We start from the raw sequence: 27945 nt of genomic DNA, 5'->3' as shown, positions 1-27945 counted from the left end.
TTCATCTTTTCCATTTGAAAATTAAGCACGAAGTTTCTGTGAATATTTGCAGAACTTGCTTTATTCTTTATGCCACTCTTGTTTTAAAATAAAGCTTTATAGTTTAGTTAATTATTATTAATAATGATTATATTATCATTAGTTGTTATTATTGTAGTGTCCAAACGCCCCTGATAAAGAATGTAACCGAAGTAGTCTGGTCATATTTTTTATTCAGTATACGAAGAAGGAGTATTACAGAATTCCAACAAAAAAGCAAAACATACACTTTATCACAAGTAGAAAATTTGGTTTATTCACGTACATACAGTGGGCAAAAACATTCTTTGAAAAAAGGTGCCATTTTTTTAAGGCATTCAGACTTCAAGAAGTTAACACTGTAAAAAATTGATGCTCTGTAAAAGAGGAAGTGTGACAAATATTACAACAGTTTCATTAATGGTGTCAGAACAAGTTTGGATCTCGTTTCAGAGCAAAAGGATTCGTGGTTTCTTTTTTTGTTTGGTTTTTTTTTTTAGGAATTGTTGAATGGTCCCACTTTGTACATTATAAATAAATGATTTCAGTTCTTGAAATCAGACACCACACGGCCGTGATTGGACAGAAAATTTAAGCCCTAATTTAGTTCCGTAACTGGCACTTTTTAAATTTTTCAAACAGGTGTGCAACCCTCATCATAAGGCATCTGGGCAAAGTCCTGACACGTTTCATCATCACACAGCACACAAAGGTAAATGCATCTCCTACACATGCCTCATTGGCCTTATCTGAGGGAGAAGGATGCCTTATATGTCTGAGTGTATTTTATATACATACAAAATAAATGCTAATGATTCTCTTTTTTTTAGATTAAGAGTCAGAATTCTGGTTCTATATTTCAGTCCAGTCTTTACTACTTAACCAGAGGTATACACTGCGTCAAACCAGAGAGCTGAGTCCTCATCAGGAGCCCATTGGACAGTTTAGAGACAGTAGATATGAAAGTATCCCAAAGTATAACACATCTGAACCATATTCACCCAGGGTTACTCTGGTAGGATAAATAGGGACAGTTCAGTCGAGGGTTGACTGTCTTCTTGTTGGCATTTAACACGGCAGTCTATAGTTTAGTAAGACAACTAGCTTACCAAAATTAAAGATAAACCTTAGCTTGGAACAAACAAACAAATATCAAGATGAAACGTCACTCAATGTGGAATGAAACTCAAAGTTAGAGCGAATGACCCTCAATCTTGCCTGTAGAGACACCTCATTGTTAAGGGTTTCAACAAAGCTTTCAAAGTGCCAAAACTATCAATAAATAGCACATCAACAAATAAGAGATACAGTAAATTATTCTGTAATTGCTGCTTTTACACACCGCTCACACAGACTTGTTTGGTTGTCCTACTGTTGCCAAGAGAGACTTAAATCCCAATTAGCCTTTTTTTATCCTCTTCCTGCCTGTTATATTACGGTGAAAAAGCTGTGCTTGCACGTGTAGCCGAGTTGCTGGCTGTGGCTAATAGTTGGTGAGGACACTTCACAACTTAAAGAGACCTACACAATTTATAGAAAAGGTCTGCAATTCTTTTAAGCCAATATTAGTCTCAGGAAGAGGTTTAACTTATAATCAGAAGCGTCGTAAACATCCCCCCAATCGCTAAAATGCTGCTATACCCGTTGCTACGTTTTGTCTTGGTTCCACACAGCGTTATCAGAGTTTGAAGCTAGTGTGACTCAGCCACTTTTGTAGCTGCCGTCGCCCGTTCTCTGGACGCGGGCGGCGATTGTCTCCTTCAACACCCGCTTGCGGTCCTTGGCCAGACCCATGAAGCACATCAAGTCTATGAAGGCGGTGGTGAGATTGAGCTTGCAGCCAAACTCACTGGTGGCGTAGTCGAAGGGGAACGTGTGATGGTAGTTGTGGAATCCTTCGCCTGAAAAACAAAAAACAAATGTAAGTGTTTTGTTGAATGTTAACAAGTGCACAGACATAACTTGAATAGCTACAAAAGATGCTTTTCAATGACTTTGATAATAGGGTTGGGCCGATTTAAAATAGTGTCAAGACGTTTTGATGTGAAGCCTGAGACCTAACCAGACTGGTAATACCAAATTTCACCACTAGATGATATAGACCACAGACACTCCCGAAAAGAACATAAGAGTGTCGTAGCTGTACAGTCCATCAGGGCCACTGCAACACAACATGTTTTCAATTGTCATACCAACTATACAACTTAACTTGTCTTCCTTTAAGGATTAACATCAATATAATAAATAAAAACCAGGAGAAAAGATGGCAGGAGCGATAGTTTAAATAGTCATATTTGCATGTCTTTGCATGTCAATGAGTTTTTTCTCATCACATTCCTGAGAATGTTTCACAATGAAAGCCTCCTTAAGAAATGAAGGAAAAGAAACGCTAGAGGGCTTTTAATTTGAAACGAATACAGGAAGTGTTGAGTTTTTTTTACTGTAGGCTACAAAAACAGCCTTTAACTTAATAAGCTGTAACAGGCCCTGCATTAACTCATTACTGACAGAGTTTTCTCTTCTGGACATTAGTATGAGAAGAATAGTGGCACTGTCTGCACAACTCTCAGTTTTAACACACAAGACATAAGAACTGCACCAGCGATGAAGCTGAGCTAATCAGCTATCCCTGGGCTCCGGCTAACTCGCCACATGCTGCTAGTTCTGACAAATGTCAGTACAGCAAGTTGGCACAAAATCAAAAGCTGGCTGAAGCTCGTACACCAGACCGGACTCGCAAAACAAGAAACCTACCCAGCCCTAGTTGATACCATCATGGAACGTTTACACTCACGTGAACATATCACAGAACTGAGGCTGCGTGACACACAGCTATGTGTAGTATGTGACTAATAATGTCATTTGATGCTAAGTGGAGAGAGGGAATTTACAATTTACTAGAAAACCAAAATCAGATGTGTTGCATTAGTAATGATTACGAAACCGTTTGCCTTGCCCACAGCTTCAGGAGATAGAACTATGAATCCACTGAACCACTGCAGTAGAAAACAGCCGATCAACAAACTTAAAATCCTGTAGCCTTCACAGGTAACATTGCTCTGACAAACTTGTTTGATAAATTTAGATTTTTTTTTCATATGTTTGGATACATTTTCAAACTCTAATGCAGTGTTTTGTTTTAGATTGCAGTCACAAATGATTATGAATTTTCACACCTCTGGTTCCCAGCAGTAAACAATCCATCAGACTATTATTGTCATGATGATTGAGGTCGAAGTTCATCAGAAACTTGTGAATGAGAAGTGAGAGTGTTACGTTCGAGAAAGCTTCTACAGCTACAGACTTTTACTGCTTTATTTACTAGGAATGTGTTTGCTACAGCAGCTCTGGGTGCTGAGGACCACGTGAGTAACATGGAAATGACTGTTGTACCCAATTAAAATGACACAATAGGTGAGACTTTAAAGAAGGACTTGTAAATTGAAATAGGTTTGATTCAGTTTCTTCCCCATTTGTTCATACAGCTGCTAGATAGCAGTACAAAAAAAAAATAATCAATCTTGGCGGATAAAATGGGGCTGACAATGTTAGTTCTTGTAAGGCTGCATGGAAATGCAGTTGAAAGCAAAGCAAAGAAAAGCCTGTGTGCAGTCATTAGTAAGCTCGTAAATGTAGTGCTGTTTTGCAGCCAACAATGCTCAGTGCTGTTTGCAGCACCATACCCCCGTGGTGTCAGCCTCCACGAATAAAGTTTCCACTCACGGAAAAAGATGATACTGAAAATAACATTAGCATCTAAAAAAGACTGAATGCACATGGAAAAAAAAATCAAACATCCCATACTATAAACATATTTACTGTAGTATAAATAACAATGAGTTATGAACATGCTGTTTCCTCACCTATGGCACTCAAAGCAACCAGTGCGTTTTCTCTCGGGTTAATGGTCTTGTCATAAGGCCTGTTGCCCCATATGTGCGCAGCGCTGTTGACCAGCCAGGTGGCATTGAGCATCACAGTGTATCTGAGGAGTCCGGGGACGAAGTATGCCACAGCCAAAGATTCACCCCAGAAGTACCAGGGCACCAACATGGGCACGAGGAAGCAAAGGATCAGCACCGAGAGTTTGTAGTGCCTGAAATGAAAGAACAAACTGTATCTCACACAGATCCAGTCACACCCGGACATAAACCAGTCTGAGGCTGGATTAAATAACACACATCGTTAAATTTAGATTAAAATGACATTAGCATTTATTTTTTTTATGTGATTAGGGTCTGGTGTTTACATGCAACAACTAATTTAATCAGAACAGCTAAGGGATGTGCAAAATCATTTTGCGTCACACATTCCTCTTCCTTGTCAGATATTTTATCTCTTGACTTGTGTTCGATCATTTCCCTGCCCCATAGATGGGTATTGTGCATTAAAAAACAAACCCTCCTCAGTGAACCAGTTCACCTTAGAGGCCACCATTTTTGGTAAGTGGAGACACTACGGCGGGCACACCCAGAGAGAAGGCAGCTTGTATAATCAGGAAATAAATGTCCTTTAGCTGGGACAACCCATGTGCAACTGATAACTGAGACTTTGTTCTGTTTGAGCCCGTTTATTCGGACTGAGGTGTTAATACGAAGCATTTTTCATCCATTTTGGCCAATTTAAATAACAACATTAAGATCCATGTAACGCATTCATTAAATCAACACAACACATTCCATAATCACACAACACTAATAGAAGTAAAAAGCAATATTGCACATAATGCGCCGGATTTGGAATATCGCTTCAAAAAACAACATTAAAATCTATATCTATGTCAAGATAAAGTGTGCTTTTAATTCACTACTGTGTAAACTGTGTAGTAAATATAATCTATAGCGTATACAGCATATTCATATTATACCTTCAGCTGTTTACTCTTTTGTGATATGGCATAAGTGTTGGCTTTCCAGGTATAACAGGTTCAATGTATCACCTCAAAAAATATCAGGCTCACCAAATACCACAATTATTACCTAAAAATAGAAGCATACAATAGGCCTACTCATTTCAGCTTACTAATTCAGTTGTGTGCCATTCGCTGCTGAAATTAGCAGCGTCTAGCACTCGCGCTCAGTTGACTGGTGTGGTTTGGAGCCATGTTTGTAGTGCGTTTGTTCCTTCCCTTTTACCTCAGCTTACTATTGTGCCATCACAGTTTGAGTATAGCTCATAACTAAATCATATTCAACTCGACTACAAAATGCAAACATAACAGGAAAGACAAAACTAATCTCAAATAAAATTTCAGTTTGAGTATTCTATCTTTTAAATTCTGCAGCATATCTTGTATACGTTTTTAAATTAGCTTAATTCTTAAAAACACCACTAAGGGGAACTTGCATACCACCACTGGTGCTCATACCACAGTTCCAGAATAGTGGTTCTAAGCAATACGACCTAAAAACATCACAATAATACTTTAAGGCCATATCGTCCAGTACTAATACACATACACAGTGTATTAAGAACTTTTTCTTACCGTTTATACTACTACTACTACTACTACTACTACTACTACTGGCACATTATTTGGTTCTTTCTCCGGTTAGATGCCAAATTGTATTTTGTTGCCTCAGCACTTGAACTCTGCGCAGTGACTATAAAGTTGAATTCACTAGTTATCTAAATCTAATCTAAACAGTCCTACAAAGGCCACAAATGTAATCCTACATTGTCATGAGGGCAATTTAGAACATATTGATATAATTATCTCCAGACAATTGGCACATTAGTTCACTGTACACAGTTGACAGGGCCCTCTGATTGGTAGGCTCTGGCCAGTGTTAATCCCCTTCCGCTGAGGGCAATAGTGAAAATCTGGGACTGCGTCCAGAGGAGCAGAAATGTTGACCAATGACCAGTCAGTGGACACTGTGGGGGCACGGTATGATTTGTTTCCCAATGGAAAAAAGCTTCCCTTATCAGTAGATCTGTCCCTAAGTGTTATCATGGTCACTACGACCCAGACTACAACATCCTGTGCAGCTTGTGCCAGAGGGGAAATGACTTATAATGATGATCACATGTGGTGACTCTCGTTTTGGCTGACTTCGATCTGTTTAGTCTGAATCTATGGGCTCCTTTCAGACACAAGAACGGCAGTAAACTCTACGTAATGCTTGCTTACCGTCTCTGGAACATCACCACTTTATCCGCCTTCAGGTCTGTCAGTTCCAGTTTTTTGCCCTTCTCAATGACGTCGGGATGTTTGCGAACCAGCAGCCAACCAATGTGGGCGAAGAAGAACCCCCGCTTGGCATTGTGGGGGTCTGCGTCCGTCTCCGAGTACTTGTGGTGGACACGGTGGTCCCTTGCCCACTCATATATGTCATTCTGAGAAAAGTACAGATATGGAGGATTATGTGAGGCAACTACAGACGTTGGAGGTCCACGTGGAAGTTTCAGATCATCAGATTAAGGTCATGGATCATGTGGTAACAAAACAAGAAATGTATATCACTCCGATTACATAATTCAATTGAAACTGTACACAATTACTGATTGAATAGTGTCTCTGTCAGTCCAACTCTACACCCCAATCATTTGTATTTGCACTATGTGACTTGGGTGGGTGGATAGGATGTCCCAGGAGACGCGCGTAACACTTTATGAAACAAGTCACACACTGTTAAACTATGCGTGTAAAACTGGATCATATTTAATGGAAAAAATTCTGTTTTCCCTCAGATGTCCCTCAGGCTGCTCTGCCTTCAGATCATGTGACATAATGTCTGATAATATTGTTACAGAAACCCGGATTTTTATGAAACTGGTGCTGCACTCAGAAGTTGTGGATGAGCAGAGCTTTAAGATCCCCTCCATGCATGTTTTATGATATATAAACGAGACTGCTTTGAATAGTACAGTACTTAAACTTAAATTGCATGTTTGAACATTTTAAATGTCATCAACCTTTTCGCCAATTGGAGAATAAATATGCAATTATTCTTTATTTTGTGTTTAGTTTGAAATGGACAGTTCACCCCAAGGTCAAAAAATCCCATTTGTGTTGCCTCTTACCTGTGCTGCTATTTATGCATCTAGATTGTTTTGGTGTGAGTTGCTGAGTTTTGAAGATATCAGCCGTTGAGAGGTCTGCCTTCTCTCTTCCAACAAGATGGCACTCAGCTTGAGGTGCTCAAAGCACCAAAAAAATACGGTAGAAGAACTCAGAACAGCAATGTCTCTTTCCAGAGCCTCGAGATAATCCACAGACTTTGTTGTGAGCAGATTTATGGAGGAACTGTCGCCTACCCAACTACCCTCGCCAAACATGTCACCACGCAGACGGATGCATGCATCCACTCATGGACAAGAGTCTAGCTAATTCAGTTAACTAAGTTAGCTAATGTTACAGCCGAGACATGGAGGATGTCATTAATGTTTACATCCCACGCTGTCAGGAGCACTACCCTCCCTCAAGGTCTGTGGATTATCTTCAGTAGTTGCGTCATGATTTCTGGAAGGAGACGTCGCCATTGAGTCTTTCAAATTGATTTTTGGTGCCTTGAGGCTCACAAGCCAAGTGCCATCAAGCTCCATTATATTCAAGATAAGGTGGACATCTCTAGATGGGCATTTAGCAATACAGGTAAGGGGAAAAATATGTATTTTGATTTTGGGGTGAACTCGTCACAAGATGTCTCTGAGAATTGTGAAGTCTGTTCTTAAGTGTATGTGCTTAAAGCTCCCACGTCACACTTGTGTAAACTGCATATGGGACCAGGGACTAGTTGAGATGTATATGAAAACAGAGCTCCAGCGTACCACCCTTCACACACACACACTAATCTGCAGAGTGATCAAGGAATCAATGGAAACATGCATGAAATATTCACATATTATTTTCTTCTCTTACTGTACCTGAAAAGCCATGGAGTTGGCAAGAGCAAGGAAGACTCGCAGGGGAAATGAAGCCTTATAGGATCTGTGGCTCCATAATCTGTGTGCACCAGCAGTCACACCGAGGGCACTGAAGAGGTAGCACACTACAGCTGGAAGAAATAGAGGTGGAGAGGACACATATCTTAGGGGAAACTGTCACCACTAGACTCAGATTAATTTCACACCCATGAGAGCAGGGTCACTGGGACACCATGTTCTTTCCACTACAGCCGGGCCTCATTGTTCGAGAGAAGAGTCATCTATGTGGGGAGATGGGATGATGGGAGCGCGCAGGTCTGCCCTCACAATTTTGTTGTTCTAAAACTGCTGAATGTGTCTCTATGTGAAGCCCAGACAAGACTACCGAGGATTTGAGACCCGGGGGCTCCTGACTGGCAAAGAACATTCTGTTGTGGTGCCACGCAGCTCACAATGGGATGACTATGGGAATGGTGATTGTGCTTTGTCTTCCCCGGTGAAATAATATGCAGCTCAGCATTGCAAAGAGAGGGGAAAATTATGCAGTGCCCGAGTGGAAACAAAGTTGACACTGTTCAGGAATTCAAGTCATGTGTCAATAGTCTACATATATAGGGTACAAACTGTAATCACTCAGCCCGTTTGGCTTGTGTAAGGGAAATTCAAACACTTCCTACACACATGCTACATGTTCAAACTAGCTGGATAGTTTACAATGATTAGCCACAGGTTTGAGCTGCTAATGAGGGAACTAAATGGCATCTGGAGGCTCACAGGCATGGATGTGTGTTATGAGGAAGGCCAGAGTGACTCATTCTCCATTATTCCCACAAGCATGACCCCCCCCCCCCTCAGGCAGTATGTACTGTAGTTAGCAATGATCACACAACATCAGCACATTCCCTCCCCTCTAACTGTGGCCTGTGAGGAGGAAAGACAAAAAAAACAACCAAAAAAACGCTGTAGCGGAAAGCCTGCGACAGTGTTGAACAGAATACTCACTCCAGGCGAGAGTTGGAGCCGATGCGGATGGAAGCAGAACCAGCCCGTAAAGCGAAGTGACGTGTAGGAGGGTCATCATTATGATGTTCCTCCACACCAGCGTCCTCGGCGGTTTGGGACCTTCTTTCTCTGCGTAGGTGTCGTCAAAAACATCCTCCACCGTCGATGTTTCTGCTGCCATGGCACCTCCGTTCTGGTGCTTGCCGGCGTGATGATTCCGGGTTTCCGTCTCGGTCATTTTCGCTTAAGAGGTTCTGTAACAGCAGCAGTGCGCAGCAAGGAGAAGGGGAGAAAAAAAGACGAGAGAGGTGTTGCTCAGTGAAATGCGTACAGCGGGGATGCAGCGACGGAGGAGGCGGGGGGGAGAGTACGGCGGCTGGCTGTGTACATGCAGCAGTCTGCGGCTCACTCTCGAGATCGCAAAGTAGCATCCCACTTTTGTTCCAGTGGCATCATCTGAGAGTTATGTCACCGCTTTTTTTTTTTTTTTTTTTTTTTTTTGCATGCTACTGCCGCTCTGTGGTTCGTGGCACTCGCTAAAGGTATAGCTCGTATTACACTGGCTGAAGTTACGCCACTCCCCACAGCATAAACTGATACATAATGTTCGCCTAACTTATCCCAGTGATGACTATGATGTACTGCAGCTGCGGGCTTGTGTTTCACAACGAGATAATGCTCCCACTCACTCCACCCTATGACGACGTCTCTTAACTTAAATATGTTGCTGCCAGCTGTTACATATCGGCCTCATGTTCAAGCGGTGCCGTTGTCTCCGTTTTTCAACCGGCTCATGCTGCGTGTACCTGCACCAACAGGTAGCCTCCACTCACCGATACAGACGCTACGATTTGGTCAGTACGCACAAAATCATGAGCTGGCAATGGTCGGTAAGCAACCTGATGGAGAATGCACCTGTGAGGAGGCAGTGAATCAAAGCTCTTTAAAATGTCTCCATCGATTATATGTGAGGATGCTCTGAGGCATCCTTAAACTTCTGTTACTGGCCTGTGGAGGGCAGCAATACGCCTTGGTAACGTCTAGTCTGCTGGGTACATGAGAGAAGATGCGTCACTGATTTGAGCTAACTGTACGGGGAGTGCTAGTACACATGGGGGTGAAATGGTAGTATAACGCCTTCTCATAGTGTTGCAAGCTGTTTTCCAATTATGATGGTACACAATGTAAGAATTGGCCACCTTCATATTCATCCTACGAGCAAAGAGCGTTCAGCATTTCACCAGAGCAACTACTAACGGCTGCTAACTGTAGCTGCCGTTAGCTAGCAAGCTTAGTGGACCGTGCAGCTAGCAGGTGTTAGCAGACTCCACCTGGACTGAAAGCTGCACCTACACCTATTAAGGTCCAACGTGGCTAGGGGCTGGCTGGTTAGCATGCTAACTTCAAGTATGTATCTATGCAACACAATACATAATGTTCTCCACATTTTGATAATTTTTGTTAATTTTTCATCGTTTATTTGTTGCACTTTATAAGTAGCTCGCCCTAGCTACAAAAGTCAACAGACAATGCCGTACTAGTGACATATTGGTGATGTCACCGTGCATTTATTTGAATAAAGCTTAGTGGTTGCAGTGAGAGAAATTTGTCAGGAGTTGCTTTTTAGAAACAAAGTTGCTAAGAGGGTCTCAGAAGTCACCAAATCTGGCAGCAAAGTCGCCAAGTTGGCAACACTGATTGCCTCCAGTGATATCGCTCATATTTGAGTAAAATATTGTGGGTAATGTAGGCACCAGGTTTTAAAAAAGCAATCCATTGGTCCAGTTTTGCACTCCAGTAATACTTTTGGACCCATTATGGACCAATGAGCCAAATCGATGGAGTAGAATCACAAATATCGCCTTTTTTATTGCACACATCTTTCTTCCTTTTCAAAATCTGGTGCCTAAATTACACCATTGAAATTAAGCTAGAAGTGACACCACTGCAGGAATTTTAATGCCCTTTTGGAAGCCGCATTGGTAAATAAAACAATCTAGGGTGCCCTTCAAGTGGACAAAAGTTGGTGATGCACCATCTCTTTGCAATAAATATATCATGACATTCCACTCCTGGTGCCTCACTGCATACAGCTGGTGCCCTTTTTATTCTTTTGACTCCTGCCCCTCAAACATCCTGAGTGCACCACTGCCAGTAAGCATACTTACATTTCTAAAATTGGTGAAGTTATTATTTAATGCTAGCTCTATGACAATGGGCACAAAGTACAAAAAACAAAACTTTCTACATTCATGTAAAATGTTGGCTGTATGTCAGTTGAACAGCAGTTCAGCTAACATGTACATGTTTTTTTTTATGTTATAATTTAATTTGACAAACCAGAGGACAATTATTCCTGGCATATGTCAGTGGAACATTAGGAAAGTTAAATGCTGAGCAGGCACACGTTACACTGACATATGTCTGTATGTCCTCGGCTGAGCAGCAGGAACATACCATTAGTCAAATACTTCTATATATTTGCATATGACATTGGCATTTCTGTGAAAACGTCCATTCAAATTCGAGTGATGTAAACGGCTGCTCACCCAGGTAAAGGAGACTCGCTGTGTGCTCTCCAGTTGCTTTTCCGGCCGCACTGCGCACCTGGAATGCAGGTAAAGTAAAGATGCAGAAGGAAACGACGGTCCTCGTCAGAGATGAAGTCCCAGTACTCCTCCTGCCTCCCCCGAGGATGTTTTAAAGCAGTTGGTGGATGTTGAAATGAGCGGCTCTGAATATCCCATTGGCTATTTGCGTGTCAGCCTGTTGACACACCTCCTTTTTCAACATCAGACATACGAGGCGTTGGCCAATCTTGTAAATAATCTTCTTAATCTTAATATGACTCTTAAACTGATGAAACATTGAACGGGGTTTTCAAAAACAGGTCAGCTCCTCTGATACCATGATGTCATTCAGCAATGACTGTCTCCGTCTGAAAGTGCCGTCATATGACTCCCTGCGCCTTGTACCCCGTCACCTCTGTTCCAAATGAGACCCTGTGCAGTCCAAAATCAATTCGGTCATTTTGCAAGCTTCAATTTCAAAACGTCTCAAAAGTTCAAGTGTGACATGGTTGAGACGTGTGGTTAAATAACTCAACTTTTGGTACAGAACATTTTCCCAGTGTAAGACATGCCAAAAAGATTTCCCTCAGATAATGACATCAGAAGATAGAAAAGACACATTCTGGTGGGAGTTCATGTGAAACGTGCAGCCAAGATGTGCCTTCAGTGTATTACATTTTTCCTCAATTTTCCTTATTTAGGTAGATAAACCACATAAATGTATTGTGAACAAAATATATATTATTTGAATTTTACTTTGGTGTGCAAGAAAGGAAAAATAACTGCTCATGGTCATCACCCTGACGGTGATGTGGGGCTAAAAAAGTTGAACTTCCTATCCCTCTTGCAAACCCTAGTAACCCATGATTTTATTGCACCGTCATCATCCGTTTACTTCCCTGGAGAGATAAAAGAACACCGTATCAGCCAAGGCTGCCTTGTCCCAGTGTATGAGCTCACACAAACTGTGGTACATCCAACAAAACTTGGCCACTTGTACTGTACACTCATTACATTATGACCTGCAGTAAACCGGAAAGAATGGGATGATTTCTAGAAAAGGTTGACGTTCTAATAGCACCACCTGCTGGACACATGTAGCTACTGCAGGGCAGAAGAAGGGCACATAGCAACAGGTTTTTGTTCCCATTTTAACATCTTCTAGCAAAAGTTGAGCTTCTGAGGTGAATGACCTCACTACACGAGGAAACAAAAACAACCATATGATCAAATCAGCATCTCTTTGACATGATCTTAACAATTTCGAAACCATCCTGTGAACTTGATAAGACTGGTTTATATTGCAGGCCTTTCATGCTAGGTTGCACCTTTGTACCGACCACCTTCCGTAATAACGAACAATCTGTTTCGTCTTGAAAGAATGGCATCTCACTACGGTTTTTAAAAAGCTAATGTAAGGGTTTGCCACTTCCTTCTGTTTTATATTGCTGTAAATTAAAAATCTGATAAACAATCTGCCCTATATTGGGAAATTTATATAACCAGCTATGTTTGGGTGAAATGCCCGCCAACTAATACAGCCAAAAATATGAAGCCAAATTGTTTTCATTGGTTAAACAAGCACAGCATTCACATATTCAGATAAATCTGACAACTGTCTGCAACCTAAAACTTGGTTTGCAGTCCACCAATAAACAGAGAAAAGAAGAAGTAAAAAATAAGAATATGGAATATTTCACTGTCAATCTTTGCTCATGAAATGTGAGACTTTCTCACCCCCAGCTGTCATAAACTACAGGTTAGGAACTCCCTTTTAAAATGTAATATTACTGCTCAACTTATTGGTGTATGCCATAAGAGGCTGGTAATCATCGGTATCATCTGAAAAAAAGATAAAATCGTTCATCATCAATCATTAAAAGTCATTTGTTATCACTCTACTACAGTCTGGATAGGAGGTCTAATCAGGCACATAAGTGAGGACAACTGTGTGGTGGTTGGAAATGTTTCCATTCTTGGTATTTACTTATCTACCTTTGTGTGATGGTCGCATTCACATCTGTTATTTGTATTTTTTCATGTTCATATTGCCTTGTCTCTTTTCCCATTGCTTTGCTCTGTTTTATGCAGGTGCATCACTTTGTAACTGTTTTACTAAGTCCATAAACAGTTTTATCACATTATCATTTCAAAAACAGCACAACATCATATTCAACCCACTAGATTAGATTAGATTAGGTTAAATTTAGATAGGCTTTATTTATCCCACAATGGGGAAATTCACTTGTTACAACAGCTCAAGATGCAACAAGTACAAGAAAAGAATAGGACAAATACACATTAATACACGTTAAATAAAAAATAAATAGAAAACATAGGATATTTACAAAAAACAAAGTGAATGGAAAGTGGCCCTCCTAACCAGTTTGTCTGCAGCCTGTCCGTGCTGCTACCTCATTGCTTTTTAAAGCAGCCAGAGTCGTTAAAAAGGTTGAGGCCCACCTCGGAGGTGTTTTCTACCTCTCAAAAAGTAGGACCACTTCACAGTGAGGAGTATGAGGGAACATATCCACAGGCACAGCCAGAGTTGGAGAAAACGCTTCTCCTGTGAGTTTCTTCCATGGGTCGGGAGCACAACAAAGCTGCCTGAAGTTCTTCATAGCCTCTCCATCTGGTTTACAGGAAACATAGACCAGCTTGCGGATAGCAGGTTGGTTCCGTAACGCTTGGACTACTCTGGGATGCAGGCCAGCTCGAGCAGGGTTAACTACGGCAGAAACAGGGCCTCCACCTGCGGAGCTCAACTGAGTCATAAGGCCAGGCAGCACCACCTCCGCCTTCCCAGGGATGAACTCACAGTTCAGTACGTTATTGAGAGCTGCATTGTGTCTAGCATCTTCCACTGCCTGTTCTATGAGCTCTATACCGATAATCCTGTCCACTCTGGGAGACATTGTGATACCGATGGCACCCGTCCCACAGCACACATCCAGAAGAGTGCCACCAACTTTTGTCCTTCCTCCGTGTTCCTCACGGTTGGGGACGCACAGGTCTCTCACTGTGCGATAGAGAACCTCAGCGGCTGCTTGGTTCACCTGGAAAAAGGCATCAGCAGAGATGCGAAACTTGAAGCCCAAAACCTGTGAATGACAAAAGAACTGATTTAGCAACAGAATACAAATGTCACCATCTTAAGACACTAAATTACAGAGAGAGTGACATGCATTAAATCGTACACCAACTTTGACTGCATTTGTGTTAAGAAAATAATGGACCAGCACTTAATTTTTTAATACTTCAACATTGCTGCAGTTGGACAAGAAGTTATAAAGGTAATAAAGTGGAACATTCAAATGTTTGCTGTATGCTATGTCGAATCTCTTGTAGATTGTAACTTTGCTATGATAGCATATTACCTCTTCGTATATGTGTGGCTGACCATACAGGAGCTGATAGGGGGACTCCTCATGAGTGCATCGAGTCTTGGTGCTCTCCTGGAAGAACAGTGAGTCCAGCTGGCAGACTGACCCTGGACCCCGCGTGAAGTAATCCACCAGCTCAGCCTTATGGACTGCCACCTCCTCTGGGGTGAGTGTCTGTGGATGAAAGTACACTGTCGCCATGGTGTGGCCTTCTGTGTTGGTCCTGACTGTGACCTCTCTCCAGTGACCCCCAGTGTGGAACAGGAGGCAGGGCTCCAGAGAGGAGAGGCGGATGAAGTCCTGGTAGCACCTGGCCACCAGTTTGTGTTTCTCCGGCATGTTGAGCAGATGGTCTCCATTGACACAGACCACGTTTCCACCCCTTTCTCTGGGCAAGTAGAATCCAACTGTTTTTGGATTCCCATCAAATCCTCTGTTCACAGAAAATGTAGACTTGTTGCGGTAGCCATCCCTCACCGGCGACGGAAGAACAGGCAGGACAGGGAACCTGGGTTTACTTCTGACAGGTGATGGGGAGTATGACTGTGAGTCGCCTGAGAGCTGAGACAGTATCCTCTCCTGTTGCTTTCGCTTGAGCTCAAGTTGCTCGTCATAGCTCAGCCTCCACAGAGGGGTGACCGCATCAGCCAGCCTTTCCTCCCACGACTGATTATCAGTCCAGAGAGCTTTCTTGTGACGCGTTCCCTTCTTTACCTTCAACGCTGGTTTCCCCAGATCACCCAGAATGGTCTCATTAGTTGAAAACAAGATACACGTTTTCCTCAAGGTGTAAAGAATCTTGCGTTTGACAAAGACTGACCTGCTGCATGTAACTGTCAAAGCCATTTTAACTTTAAGTAAAAGTAGCTATTATGACTGACCTTGCTGCAGGTGTCAGCTAGTATCGCGGAGAAGCTAAATAGATCAAATGTACACCAGTAGCTTTAATTATCACGGTTTAAAACCGTTTTTCCCGGCGGGTGTCACTGAAGCGCATGCTGAAGGTTCAATTCAACTGTCATGACGTGTTATTTACGAGCCATACAGCTGTAACGTCATCTCCGTGCGTCTCGGGGCAAGTAAACATTTCCGCTGTGTCGCGATGGACTCAAACAAGGACGAAGCGGAGCGGTGCATTAAAATAGCCCTATCTGCGATAAGTAACAATCAGCAGGACAAAGCCAGAAAGTTTCTGGAGAAGGCAGAGCGACTGTTTCCGACAGAAAAGGCCAAAAGTACGTCGAATAAAAGTCTGTTTCAACGAGGATTTTACGTCAGTTGGTGGGCCATCGCTGTGAAACCAAATCAGCTAACGTTAGCATAACCGTCTTAACGATACGCCAGCTGCTCCTAGCCGACACTGGTATTTGTAGTTTTTAAAGCCCACCACCCGCAATTTATGTAAAATATTTACTTGCTGAATGTCTTGAATTGGTGTTTGCTTATTCGTATTTATATCCTTGACGTCCCTGTTAGCAGCTACAATGCTAACTGTTAGCTCATGCTGCTAGTGAATTAAGTAATTCGAAGGCTGTCTCAGGTGGCGTCCCTGAATAACACGGCTCCACTTTCTTTACAGACTTGTTGGAGTCGTTAGCGCAGAATGGCAAGCCTCCAGATGAGAATGGCGGTCCTGTGAACGGAGACGGACCCACTATGAGGCACCGAGCCCACGGAAACGAAGCTGATGCGCCTGCACAGGGGGCCACGGAATCAGCAAAACCATACACTGCAGATCAGCTGGAAGCTGTCAGAAAGTCAGTGCACATGTGTATCTGTTCTTTTATTTCTGTAATATCTTGATATCGATCATTAATAAGTAACGTGTTGGCTTGTTGGTTGTAGATGGCATATTCAAAGAATTGTCAGTGCGATGGCAAAGTAGCTTGAGGCACCGATTGTTGTCAGTCCAGCTGGTGCGGTCAATTTAATTCGTAGTTCTGCCTTTTAATGAGAAAGCTCATTCGTAATGTGATGATGTGGAAACCGTACACCAGTAAGATATTTTAGACCATTGTAAGACAAAAATGAATACGTTTTTGAATAGGTTTTTGATAACCACATTGAAGGGATCATAGCAGAAAATGTGTATTCATGTGTATATTCTGTGTATGTAAGAATAGCGACCAATATACGGATATTTCATTTCATTTTTATTCCCCAGTATTGTCATCGGCCCCAGAAATCCAGTATCTGTGTAACTCTAGTGTAAGCATGCCATCAGTGATATGAGAATATTTGGAAAAATCAAGTGTACAAATGAAGCCACATTGCACAAAATATATCCAGATTACTTGGTTTTTTTTGCTGAGCGATGCTGCAGTTTTCTAGTGTTTATAGATGGCTAACAGCTATCCCGGAAATGTTATAAAAGTGCATAAATTGAATGTAGCATCTCAGAATTAACATGTGGTTGATGCATGATTTGATCAGTGTTTGTTTGTATCATTACAATTAGCTAATTGGGGTATTTGGTGTCACATTAATAACTCAGGGGATGTATCTATATGTTGTGTAACTTTCCTGTGTGTTTTTTGTTCGCAGGATTAAGAGCTGTAAAGATTACTACCAAATTCTAGGAGTTGAAAAGACCGCCAATGAGGAGGATCTAAAAAAGGCTTACAGAAAGCTTGCCCTGAAATTTCACCCAGATAAAAATCACGCGCCTGGAGCCACAGAGGCATTTAAAGGTATATTAAGTCAGCTCCACTGCTGATCTATTAAGGACATGTAGTTTAAATGAAGCTTACTAAGTGCAAACCTGTGTGGGTCTTTCCTGTCTTTCAGCTATTGGTAATGCCTACGCAGTGCTGAGTAACACTGAGAAACGAAGGCAGTATGACCAGTATGGAGAGGAGAGATCACACCCTACTAGACAGAGACATCATCGTGATTTTGAAGCAGACATCTCACCTGAGGACCTCTTCAACATGTTCTTTGGTGGAGGCTTCCCATCAAGTAAGTAGAGGCAAGACGAATGTAGGCACAGGCAGGTTGTTGTTTTACACTGGTGCAGTCCTTTCAAGGCATATTTTAGTTTTCATGATTGAAGTTACATGTTTATATGTCTCGGCAACACATTTCCTATAAGATCAGGCCAACTTTATTACTATGTTCATATCCTGAGTGTTTTAGATTGGCTTTCTGCCTTCCAAACAGAACAAACCTTAGAGGAACTGTTCTGAAAACTCTTCCTGACTGATCAAGGTTGTCCAGCAGTCTTTTGTCCGGATGTCATCTGTACCTGTAGAATCTCTGTCGTGCCTTGCACAGATGTCTCTACTCAGCCCTTATCAGTGATCATGCCCTCATCAGAGTCAAACAAGACTGAGCTGTCTGACCGGCTTTTCAGCCTTGTAAATCTCCTTATCACTATTTAATCATAAACATAAACTGACAAGCACATAAACATAAACTTTGGAGCATGTGATTGAATTTTTTAATTAAATTCAAAGTTGCCTAAATATGGTTGGCTATTTGCTTTGTTTGCATCTCTGATGGATTTGAGTAAAAATACAGAGTGCTTTGTTATTATCTGTCATTTCCTCTGAATTTTTTTGGGCTGTCAATTGATTTAGATATTTAATCGCAATTAATCACATGATTCCCCATAGGTAACTTGCAATTAATTGCACATTTTAATCTGTTTTAAATGTACTTTAAAGGGATATTTTTCACATTTTTAATACTCTTATTAACATGGGATTGGACAAATATGCTTGCTTTAGGCAAATGTATGTTTATTATTATTGCAACAATCCAAAATGATGATAAATACTGTCCAGAATAATCTCCAGAATAACCTCAAAGGTACTGCATGCTCGAAAAATATCCTGAAGGTATAACATGGCAAACTCAAGCCCAACAAGCTCAACAGATGGGTATAATGCCTGAATATAGCATTACTTCATTATACTAACATAATGTAGTGTCTAACTTTACATTCGTAAAGGTTAACTCAATAATCGGCCTGCAAGCTGAAGCCACCCAATTAGAAAGTTAATTGCATGTAGAGTCGTTCAGGCGTCTCTATACAGCGCGGTCTGCCTTTGGCGAGGGGGAGGAGGGCTCTCTGCACCAGCTGTATGCTCAGCCAGCAAATGATATTTGAGACTGGGCGTACTCCGGTGGTAACTAAATTCACATTGGAAGGAAATGCAAATAACTTTGTTCTCATTGAGAGAACTTCTGGCAGGGCTTTGGAGCTGAACTTGCCATTCAAAAGACCCTTTTCTTTATCCATTTCTGCTTGTTTTGTTGTCTTTGCTTGCCATCCACAATGTTACTGTTGCATCGCTTCCTGATTTCCTAAACTACGGAGCGGGCCTAGGGTCATAACGTGCGCGCGTTAATCGTGCTTCAAAACAGTTAACAGCATTAAGAGAAATATGCATTATTGCCTGAATATCCCGTTAACTTTGATAGGCCTAATGTATTACACTGAAAATAGATCACTCTGGATAACAACGACATGGTTATTTGGTATAGATAAATAGATTCCATCTCCCTGGTTGAATATGTGATTATCGGTGGAATCAGCTTCTTTAAATAGTGGCCTTGACTTCACATGGCTTAAGGTTGTAGTACTCACATTATCTTTTTTTAATCTGTCTTTTCTTCATTTCTTTTTAGGTAATGTACACGTTTACAGAAATGGAAGAATGCATTTTGCACATAACAGGCAAGACAGACGAGAACAACCGAGAGATGTAAGTCCTGTCTTTAATCATACTTAAGTTTAATACCAGCTGATGCTCTGTATGATCTGTAAGGAAACTTTATTCATTCTCTCTCTTGACAGGGAGGCCTGGCTCTGTTTGTCCAGCTGATGCCCATCCTAATCCTCATCATCGTCTCGGCTCTTAGCCAAATGATGGTCACCCAGCCTCCCTACAGCCTTAGCTACCGCCCGTAAGTGGTTCACCACTCAGAGAGATTTCTTACGTTTGGTGAAAGTGTCTCATCATCTGTCTCACTCTCACTTATGTCTTCTCCATACATCAGGTCAGCTGGGCATATTCACAAAAGGCATACGACAAACCTGAAGGTGCCTTTCTATGTGGGAGACCGGTTCAATGAAGAATATTCCGGGAATAACCTGAAGAATGTTGAGAGAAGTGTAGAAGAAGACTATATTTCCAACCTCAGAAACAACTGTTGGAAGGAGAAGCAGCAGAGTATGTATACGGCTGGGCATTTAACAGTTAATTATCAATTATCAATCTGACAGTTATTTTCTCAATGAATACTTTAAAAATGACAGAAAATAGTAAACATTCCACATCTTAGTTTTACACAGTTTACATATTTAAATCTCTTGTTTTATGCGACAAACGTTCCCAAACCCAAAGTTATTCAGTTTACTGTCAGGTAGAAGTAACATATTATACATTTGTAAGGCTGGAACCAGTGAATAATGGATTCAAAAATGTTTTTGCTTCAAAACTGACTTACATGTTAACAGATACATTTTCTGCTGATCATCAACTAGTAATTTCAGCTGTAGTTATCCACCAGGGTTGGTGTTCTTCATTTATTGTTGAAGTGAAGTAACGTTTCTTGACTTTTGTTTTTTTGTATGTCTTCATATTTATAGAGTAGTTGATTGAAACCTAGCATACCAACACACTCTCTTCTTGTGCTTTCAGAGGAAGGCTTACTGTATCGTGCTCGTTACTTTGGGGATTCTGAGTTGTACCAAAGGGCACAGAGAATGGGAACTCCTAGCTGTTCCCGACTATCTGAGATTCAAGTTATATTGGATGGGTAAAAACCACTCGCACACATACGGGTAAGTTTCCTGGTACAACACAATGACACTGCGGTACATTTTATTTCAATTTATACTGTACATGAGCTGCAGCGACACCAGTGTTCTGCATGTTTTATACCAGTATCTACACATCTCAAACACTTGACATAACACTTGACTGTTTCCTAAAGTGTACCACATATTTTCGGATAGAATCCTAACCTGCTGTTCCCATGTATTATAACACTTGCCTCCAATATGTAATCCATCAAAGCAAGTGGCTGGCCGACTTTATTTTTATCCGCTAACTTACCGCTGCAGTGAATGACACCTGATATTAACGAGTCATCTGGGCGGTCTCAGATGTCGGAGTTTCCCACAAGCACTTTACTACACCAACAACAAGAGTTTTTAAATCAAGCCTTACTCATAGCTGCATTATCATGTGATGGCAGAACTTTGACCAAAAAGAAGCCTTCAGTAAGTCAAATGATGGCTCACCGTGATGGATTACCTCTCTTGAGCAATGGTGAAGTCTCTGCAAGTTGGTTTAGTGGTAAAATGAGCAAAAATCTATGGTTGCCTGGAAGGTAGTAAGTACATTTATAAAACCGTATAATCTTAGTAACAGCTAGAGGTAATGGCAAGTTTGCAAGAGCAGCAGTTAATTGGCTAAAATATGTTTTTGTTTTTTGGTAGCTGTTCCCCTGATACAAAGCATCGCACAAATGACAGTAATAACGATTGATTTGTGTGGAAGTTTGTAGGGCTGCAACTAACAATAATTTTTGTTGCTGTTTACCTGCAAATAATTTTCAAGATTAATCAATTAATCTTTTAGTTTATAAAATGTTAAAGAAATGTGAAAAATGCTCATCACAGTTTCCCAGAGCCCAAAGTGACATCTTCGATTTGATCTTTTCTCCAAACAACAGTCCAAAATCCAAAGTTTAATTCACTATCGTAATTGAAAAGTAGCAAATGCTTGATATTGATGCTTGCAAAATTACAGAAACGATTAATCGATTATCAAAATACTTGGCGATTAATTTTCCTTTAATAAATGAATTGATGAATCTACTAGGTGTTGCACCTTTTTGAAGTTTGTGTTTTCTGCCTGTCTATCCATGTATAGAAATCCAATAAAGGTTAATCCCATGATGAGCTACACCTGCATAACTGTCACTGTTTCTTTTCTCTTTCCTAGGTTCGTCGGTACTTGAATCTGATTAGAAGAAATCGGTCGGAGCCCACTCAAATTGGAGCGTATTTCTGCAGCAAACCAAGAGAATCAAAAATGCCTTACGTGCAGTGGGCAGCAGACCTCATCAGGGAACCTCTCTGCAACTTGGTGTAGATTGACTTCCTGTAGAACTGTGAGAAGCTTTGAGTTGACTGCTGACATTTTCTAACTCTAGTGTCTTGAGAATGGTGAGAGTCGGCCTGGCGTCCCAGTGGAAAAATAAGAGCATAGTTGTCTATTTGAATGGTTAATGAAGCTGCTATGATAAGCTTTCTCTGTCCCCGTCTTTTTGTTTTTCCTTTTAACATTTTGAGAAACCTCATGGCCTTCTCATAGACAGATGTCTGAGCCACTCACAAGGAAAGTGTGTAATTTTTATAGTTCTTACCAATGTAAATATTCATTTTACTTTTAACAGTGCAGGGTTTATTGGAGTTAATATCATTTACTATAATGTTATTATGTGGATTTGCTTGTAGCCTGTTGGATCATAAGTATTGAAAATCATTGCACAAATAAAAGTAAACCATATTTATTAAATTAACATGCTAAAATTGTATGAAAGTTTCTTTGAATTAAATTTGTCCAATGGTTGTCTGGTGCATATTTTTCCTTTTAACAACAGGACTCTGCAGCCGTGTTAACAGCTCTGTGAGACTGCGCTACTAAGATAAATAATAACATGCTGATGCTTGGCAGTTATGTTTACCGTCTTAAAGGTCCAGTGTGAAGGGTTTAGGGGCAACAAAATGAATATAATCTTCACGATTATGTTGTCATTCGTGTATCATCACCTTTTACCAAGAATTGTGTTATCGTCACCGTAGAATGAGCCTTTTATATCTACAGAGTAGTCCATGTAGTCTGCCATGTTGCATCTCTATACTTCTAAAATGGTCAAGGAAAGTCAAACCAAATACTGGCTCTAGAGAGGACCGTTAGCATTTTTAGCACCCTAATTTCAGATAAATAATCATAAGTAATCTGGATATAATAACCAAGTGGGTAAAGAGAAGTATTAGAACAAGTTGAACAGAATGGTAAACTTAGAGAATGACAACTTGTTACTGTTACGCAGCCTTTAAACAAGACATATCGCACTATACAATAACCAAAATCTCAGGATCCTATCACCATGACAATGTATGTCATATATATTCCCCAGCCCTACACACTAAATGCGACTGAATCCTACGCACTGGACCTTAATCTTAACTTCAGTGTGTTAACATGCTAACAGTTGCTATTAACCACTAAAACAATGTACAGCTGATAATTTAATAGGTTTTTCATGTATTTTGTTCAGAAACCGAAGTATTGGACAACTTTATCCTGATGAAGGTGCTAGAGGAGCCTTTAAGGTATCTTCAAATTCATTACAATTTATCCTTTTTGGGACGTTAATATCTGAACCTAATTTCATGGCAATGTAACAATAGCTGTTGAGACATTTCACTTAAAGCCACAAATGTGAAGCTGCTGCTGGCATTACAGGTAGAGTTTAGGGATCACCACGGTTATTAAGGTTCGTCCTCTCCTCCATATTATAGTTATTATAGTTGAGACATTTCAGTCTGGACCAAAGTGGTGGACTAAGCTCGACATTGTCGCGCCTATATAGGCACACTGCTGTGGCTACACACACACACACACTCACAGTCATGAGTTTTCACGACTGCTTGCAAGTTAGAAGAAAACTCTCACACCAAATTAAATATAAAATAATTTATTTTTTGAGTTGTGAAAATTATGAAAATACAAAAACACACACGTTTCAGGTCATATTTGACTATCAAATACGTAAGCCACACTTTTCAGGGTGGGATTTTACATTCATAGGAAAGACACTGACTCATTCGTTCAAACGTGAGTCTTCACTGTTGAGTCACCTGCAACCAGGTGAGCAGCTGCCATGAACCTTGATAAACAAGAAATACACCAACAAAAGACACATACATGTTATTTTCAGGACCATCTTGTCAGTGCCATTAGACGTGTTGGAGCCGTACGATATTGTCTTCACAAACAGACAATGCTTAACCCACCAGCCGCCTTTCACAGTACATATGAATTCAGCTCAGCTAATCAGAGACGGGAGTGCTCGGTCAGCAGCACTCCTCAATCAGGAGCTCCCCTGAACAATACAGTTTCCTCTTGATAGCCCTGAAGCTCGTACTCAGCCTCAGAGTGTTCTGGTGCCTTGCAGATGTCTGTGGTGAGGCGCCACCCTTGAAGAGCTTCTGGACCTTTGGCCACAGCCCACTGGACTCGGGCCTCAGCACCAGGGTCACATGGAAAGTTGGGACCAGGGTGGCATCCACTGCTATTTGATCCACAGTACTTAAGGAGCCCGGGTCCCCCCTGTCCACACACAGGTCGATGACAGCTCCTCTCAGGCCGCAGGGCTCGCTGGCGGCCAGGTGGAGCAGCTCTTGGCTGATATTGTGCAGTAGAAAGTCAGGTAGGATGAGTTTGGAGCAGCCCAGGACGTCTGATGCATCATTCAGAATTTGTGTTATAGTTGCCACAACCTCTGTAGCCAGGGTCTCCTCCAGGGGGTAACAGAAGAAACTGCTGTCTGACTCTGACAGCGACATGTCTGCCACAGATCCTAAAACAAAAAGAATACAGATTAAAGTCCTGTGCTGCTTGACTCAATCTTGAAATCAACAGAACACCCTGCATCCCCTTTAACTCTTTGTGCTTTGTCAGTTCATGCCCTTTGTGTTTTAATAAATGCAACCAAAGATACAACTTCTTAGCAACAGCGTGAGTCAACCCAATCTTAAAAAAGACAGTAGACCCTCCTGAGACAAAAAGGCTGCCACACTCACCAGTTTCACTCCTGCTGCACTGGTGATCTGCTGTGGCCCTGTGATTGATCCCCTTCAGCTCAGTCAGCCTCTGCAGCAGACTGCCCCAGGACAGCCTCTTCGAACCACCGTCCTCGGCTGGAGACGGAGGGAAGCTGCCGTCCAGAGAATGATTGCAAGAAAAAGACATCTTCTCAAACAAATTATAATGCAAAATTTAAAAAAAAGAAGAAGAAAGAAGAAGAGCCTCTTGTTAAAAAAAAAAAAAGAGAGAGTGCAGTGGTGTCCTCTAACAGCAGGCTACCCCCTCCCTGAGCCAGACCAGCTGGAAAACACTCCGCGCAACAATGGAACAAAGCGTTAAATACCCCCGGCCAGAAAGCCACGCCTACTGCATTTCTCAGCCAATGAGGTTTACGCTCATGTTCCCAGCTCGCTAAACTGCCTGGTAACGTTTTTGGTCCCTTTGATGAGGCAGAGGCCAGGCGCCCCTAATCCCGCAGGCCACCGACCCCCAACCACCCTCAAGCTGCATACACGTATTCATGTTTTAGTGAAGCGATTCAGCTGTCATATATTAAATGAAAAAGCTGGACTGACAGGCCAATCAGCGGCCGTCGCCATAATATCATGAAACAATAAAAAAAAAAAAAAAAAAAAAAAGACACACCCCCTCCGTTTTTTGGGACAAAAAAGAAACGGGAGAGACGAGCTGTGGCAAGATCCACTGACGTGAGTGGCAGCTCCAACTGACACGTACAACACGTACGGCTCGTCATCGTCTGTGAATAATCGGAAACGTGAGTGCTGATTACTGAAATTTGGGCTTGATTCATCAGGAAAGGCAGGAATCTGTTTATGGCGTAAGAGTTTACAAAGAAAAAGGAAGACAAAAGATGAGCAGTGAATTTAGTGATATGACGGACTACTGTCATCAGATCACCCCCTCATCCACTATATGAAATAACATTTTTTTTTTTTTTAAAAATGATTCCGATCATCTTGACAGGTTCAATCCATACATGTATTAATCGTTTCACATGTAATCAGTAACTCTGTTAAATGCGTGCTCCGGGTTCTTCTGTGCGTCAGAGAGCCCGACGGAGCTGTACACAACCATTTTGGTAATTTCCATACTTCTTTTTTTTTTTTTTTTTTTTTTTTTTTTTTATGGAAAAAGGTTTCAATTCTTAACAAATTTCCAAATCTGAAATCTTTTGTTCTTATCAGAGAAACCCAATTCCCAAACTTAGGGAACAGCCCCTGACTTGAGACACGTAGATCGACAGCCCACAGACCATCCCCCACCCCTTAAAGTCTCTCCAAGGAACATCACCATCAGTGTTTGGTGTGGTTTTTGTATTATATATTAAATTAATTAGCTATATCTCGTAGTCTCCTGCTGCTGAATTCTACACAGTTGGGGGTATTTCACTTAATTTTCATCTCAAAGGCAAACATTGTATTTTCTACTAACTGCAACTGTCTGACAGCTGCAGTTAGTCTGAAAGTTACTTTTCAACAATTCATCGAAGTTTTCCTGTAAATGACCAATGTTTGTTGTCTTGTCTAAGATACTGCATGGACCATCGCCCCCCCCCCCATAAATAACTTTTATTCTAACAGCTCCTGCTGAAACGAGACACACAGGACCAGCAATCAGCAGTAAGGTAAGTATATTCAACATCGGTCACTCAATCTGCCTTTTCCATTACTGCAATGAATTAATGAAATACTATCCCTAATAACATTATAAAAGAAAGGATGTGTCGATTTTCACTGCCTGTGATAAACTGGACGATTAAGTGTTCCTTTATGGTTTGAAGCTAAAATTATACTTCTTTAACCAAATAAACCTTATAAAAACCCGTGGATTAGCTGGGAAATGTCCAAATGAATGCAAACAGAGTTGACTTCTGAGCTTATGAAAGGTTGACATATAACACATGATAACCTTGTAGAATATGATGCATTGCTGTAGATTAAACCACCCAACGGTAAATGTAGATAAACTGAGCTCAACCGTAAACCTTAGATAATAAATGACCACATAGCTGTGCAATGTGTGCTTTAACTTTTCATACTCTTATACTGCTGATTACACTTACATGCTTTTACTTATGTGAGGTTTTGAATGCAGGACCTATACCAGCAGTGGAGTATTTTCACCAGGATATTAGTACTTTTACTTTTACTTACTTATAAAATGCATTTTACCATTTCTAATACTGGTTGACATGCTCTAAATTTCTATAAAATGTGTTCATACTGGTAAAAGTTCTTTCTTTAAATGGGAGAATATGGCACAGAGAGTATAAACGTGTTGGTGTCGGTGGACTGAGCTTTGATATCTAGATTTATTTTTTCTAATCTGAAATTACATGTGGTGGAGCTGTCTGTCCAAAATGGCGTAGTACACTGCATTATGCAGATGGTGGCGCCACTGTACCACCTTCAATTTACAGACAGCCAAGGAGCTTCAACCAGTGTGCTGTGTGAGATCATGTAAATTGTGTCTGCCTGGGTGCACCTATTGTTTCCAGTGAATATGCCCACGAAACACGCGCTCTTTAACATGCATTAGTCCTGTTTGCACTTCAGCGGTCACAACGTCGTTTTTTTTTCTGCCCCTTAAACGTGCCTCTGCACTAGGCATATGGATGGGAAATGTTTCACTTAACTGACCATGGCCTCCTGCGCGACACTGTTTGGGGTTAAACATTATTTTTGCCGTGTCAATGGAAAAAAAAAAAAAAAAGTGAAATGGAGAAGAGGAAATAAAGCGTGACAGGCGCTGTGTTTTACAATTCAAACAGGCCGGAGAGAGCTGTTAGGCTGGCCAGCCTCGGGCTATGTAATTCATGTATAATAAATCCACTACCAAATGGGTTGTTAAGAATGCTTTTTTCCCCCCTGAAACTGTTTGCTTTAATCTGAGCTGCACTGGCATGAATCACAAAGAAAAAACAATTTCCAAATTTTAAAGAACTTTTAGTTTCAGCAATTGGTGTGAAAATAACCGGAGCGATTATGAGGCACTTAAATGGAGAATGCAATATATTTACACCTGTTTTAGCTCATTTACAACCTTCTTCTAGACTCTTGAATATGCCCTGTGTTGCTAATTAATTCAGATGGGGGTAAAAGGGTCCCTGGATTGTGTTTGCGAGGCTGTAGCTATAGCAACGACATGCTGTTGTGTTGTGAGCAGGGTCCATCTCACAGAGACATCTGAACTGTTTTGTTGAAGCCGCAGTGAAACAGTCGCGTTTGCCTGATGTTTTTATCACCGTTC

General features: G+C 41.3%; 4 protein-coding genes and 2 long non-coding RNA genes across 6 annotated transcripts; 3 read left to right on the top strand and 3 right to left on the bottom strand.

Moving 5' to 3' along the window:
* Window positions 1–192: 192 nt before the first annotated feature.
* scdb (stearoyl-CoA desaturase b) lies at window positions 193–11804 on the bottom strand. The gene is made up of 6 exons (XM_030441517.1): window positions 11439–11804; window positions 8890–9143; window positions 7888–8018; window positions 6152–6357; window positions 3882–4114; window positions 193–1919 (listed from the first exon to the last, which is right to left on the bottom strand). The coding sequence occupies exons 2-6, from the start codon at window positions 9125–9127 to the stop codon at window positions 1720–1722; spliced, it is 1008 nt and encodes a 335-aa protein (XP_030297377.1). The 5' UTR covers window positions 9128–9143; window positions 11439–11804; the 3' UTR covers window positions 193–1719.
* On the top strand, window positions 9227–15228 carry LOC115596429 (uncharacterized). The gene is made up of 3 exons (XR_003986898.1): window positions 9227–10296; window positions 14867–15008; window positions 15087–15228. It is a non-coding gene; the product is annotated as an uncharacterized LOC115596429 (long non-coding RNA).
* On the bottom strand, window positions 13655–15922 carry trmt2b (tRNA methyltransferase 2B). Its single transcript, XM_030441515.1, has 2 exons — window positions 14837–15922; window positions 13655–14560 (listed from the first exon to the last, which is right to left on the bottom strand). Exons 1-2 carry the CDS (start codon window positions 15686–15688, stop codon window positions 13937–13939), a joined length of 1476 nt encoding a protein of 491 aa, XP_030297375.1. The 5' UTR covers window positions 15689–15922; the 3' UTR covers window positions 13655–13936.
* dnajb12a (DnaJ heat shock protein family (Hsp40) member B12a) lies at window positions 15896–22431 on the top strand. Its single transcript, XM_030441516.1, has 9 exons — window positions 15896–16077; window positions 16422–16599; window positions 17387–17532; window positions 17630–17800; window positions 19475–19551; window positions 19644–19753; window positions 19847–20019; window positions 20491–20633; window positions 21802–22431. Exons 1-8 carry the CDS (start codon window positions 15945–15947, stop codon window positions 20610–20612), a joined length of 1110 nt encoding a protein of 369 aa, XP_030297376.1. The 5' UTR covers window positions 15896–15944; the 3' UTR covers window positions 20613–20633; window positions 21802–22431.
* A 1116-nt stretch (window positions 22432–23547) lies between these two features.
* On the bottom strand, window positions 23548–24980 carry LOC115597207 (DNA damage-inducible transcript 4 protein-like). Its single transcript, XM_030442967.1, has 2 exons — window positions 24672–24980; window positions 23548–24448 (listed from the first exon to the last, which is right to left on the bottom strand). The coding sequence occupies exons 1-2, from the start codon at window positions 24838–24840 to the stop codon at window positions 23943–23945; spliced, it is 675 nt and encodes a 224-aa protein (XP_030298827.1). The 5' UTR covers window positions 24841–24980; the 3' UTR covers window positions 23548–23942.
* Window positions 24981–25025: 45 nt separating this feature from the next.
* Window positions 25026–27408, top strand: LOC115597209 (uncharacterized). Its single transcript, XR_003987042.1, has 2 exons — window positions 25026–25450; window positions 26277–27408. It is a non-coding gene; the product is annotated as an uncharacterized LOC115597209 (long non-coding RNA).
* Window positions 27409–27945: the final 537 nt, after the last annotated feature.

This window comes from Sparus aurata, chromosome 15 (genome assembly GCF_900880675.1).
Source record: "Sparus aurata chromosome 15, fSpaAur1.1, whole genome shotgun sequence".
NCBI classification, from domain to species: Eukaryota; Metazoa; Chordata; class Actinopteri; order Spariformes; family Sparidae; genus Sparus; species Sparus aurata.
The sequence above is the reverse complement of the archived record's forward strand: the minus strand, read 5'-3'. Positions and strand labels throughout refer to the sequence as shown.

Excerpts from the sequence above, each read along its gene's own strand:
- scdb (XM_030441517.1), bottom strand. The coding sequence starts at position 9,127 with ATGACCGAGACGGAAACCCGGAATCATCACGCCGGCAAGCACCAGAAC. Across the intron at positions 6,358-7,887 it reads CCAACTCCATGGCTTTTCAG|AATGACATATATGAGTGGGC; the intron begins GTACAGTAAGAG and ends TACTTTTCTCAG. Across the intron at positions 1,920-3,881 it reads GGTTGCTTTGAGTGCCATAG|GCGAAGGATTCCACAACTAC; the intron begins GTGAGGAAACAG and ends TTTGTTTTTCAG.
- dnajb12a (XM_030441516.1), top strand. The coding sequence starts at position 15,945 with ATGGACTCAAACAAGGACGAAGCGGAGCGGTGCATTAAAATAGCCCTA. Across the intron at positions 17,533-17,629 it reads AGCCACAGAGGCATTTAAAG|CTATTGGTAATGCCTACGCA; the intron begins GTATATTAAGTC and ends CCTGTCTTTCAG. Across the intron at positions 19,552-19,643 it reads GACGAGAACAACCGAGAGAT|GGAGGCCTGGCTCTGTTTGT; the intron begins GTAAGTCCTGTC and ends CTCTCTTGACAG.
- trmt2b (XM_030441515.1), bottom strand. The coding sequence starts at position 15,688 with ATGGCTTTGACAGTTACATGCAGCAGGTCAGTCTTTGTCAAACGCAAG. Across the intron at positions 14,561-14,836 it reads AGCCACACATATACGAAGAG|GTTTTGGGCTTCAAGTTTCG; the intron begins GTAATATGCTAT and ends TGTCATTCACAG.
- LOC115597207 (XM_030442967.1), bottom strand. The coding sequence starts at position 24,840 with ATGTCTTTTTCTTGCAATCATTCTCTGGACGGCAGCTTCCCTCCGTCT. Across the intron at positions 24,449-24,671 it reads GTGCAGCAGGAGTGAAACTG|GATCTGTGGCAGACATGTCG; the intron begins GTGAGTGTGGCA and ends TTTTTGTTTTAG.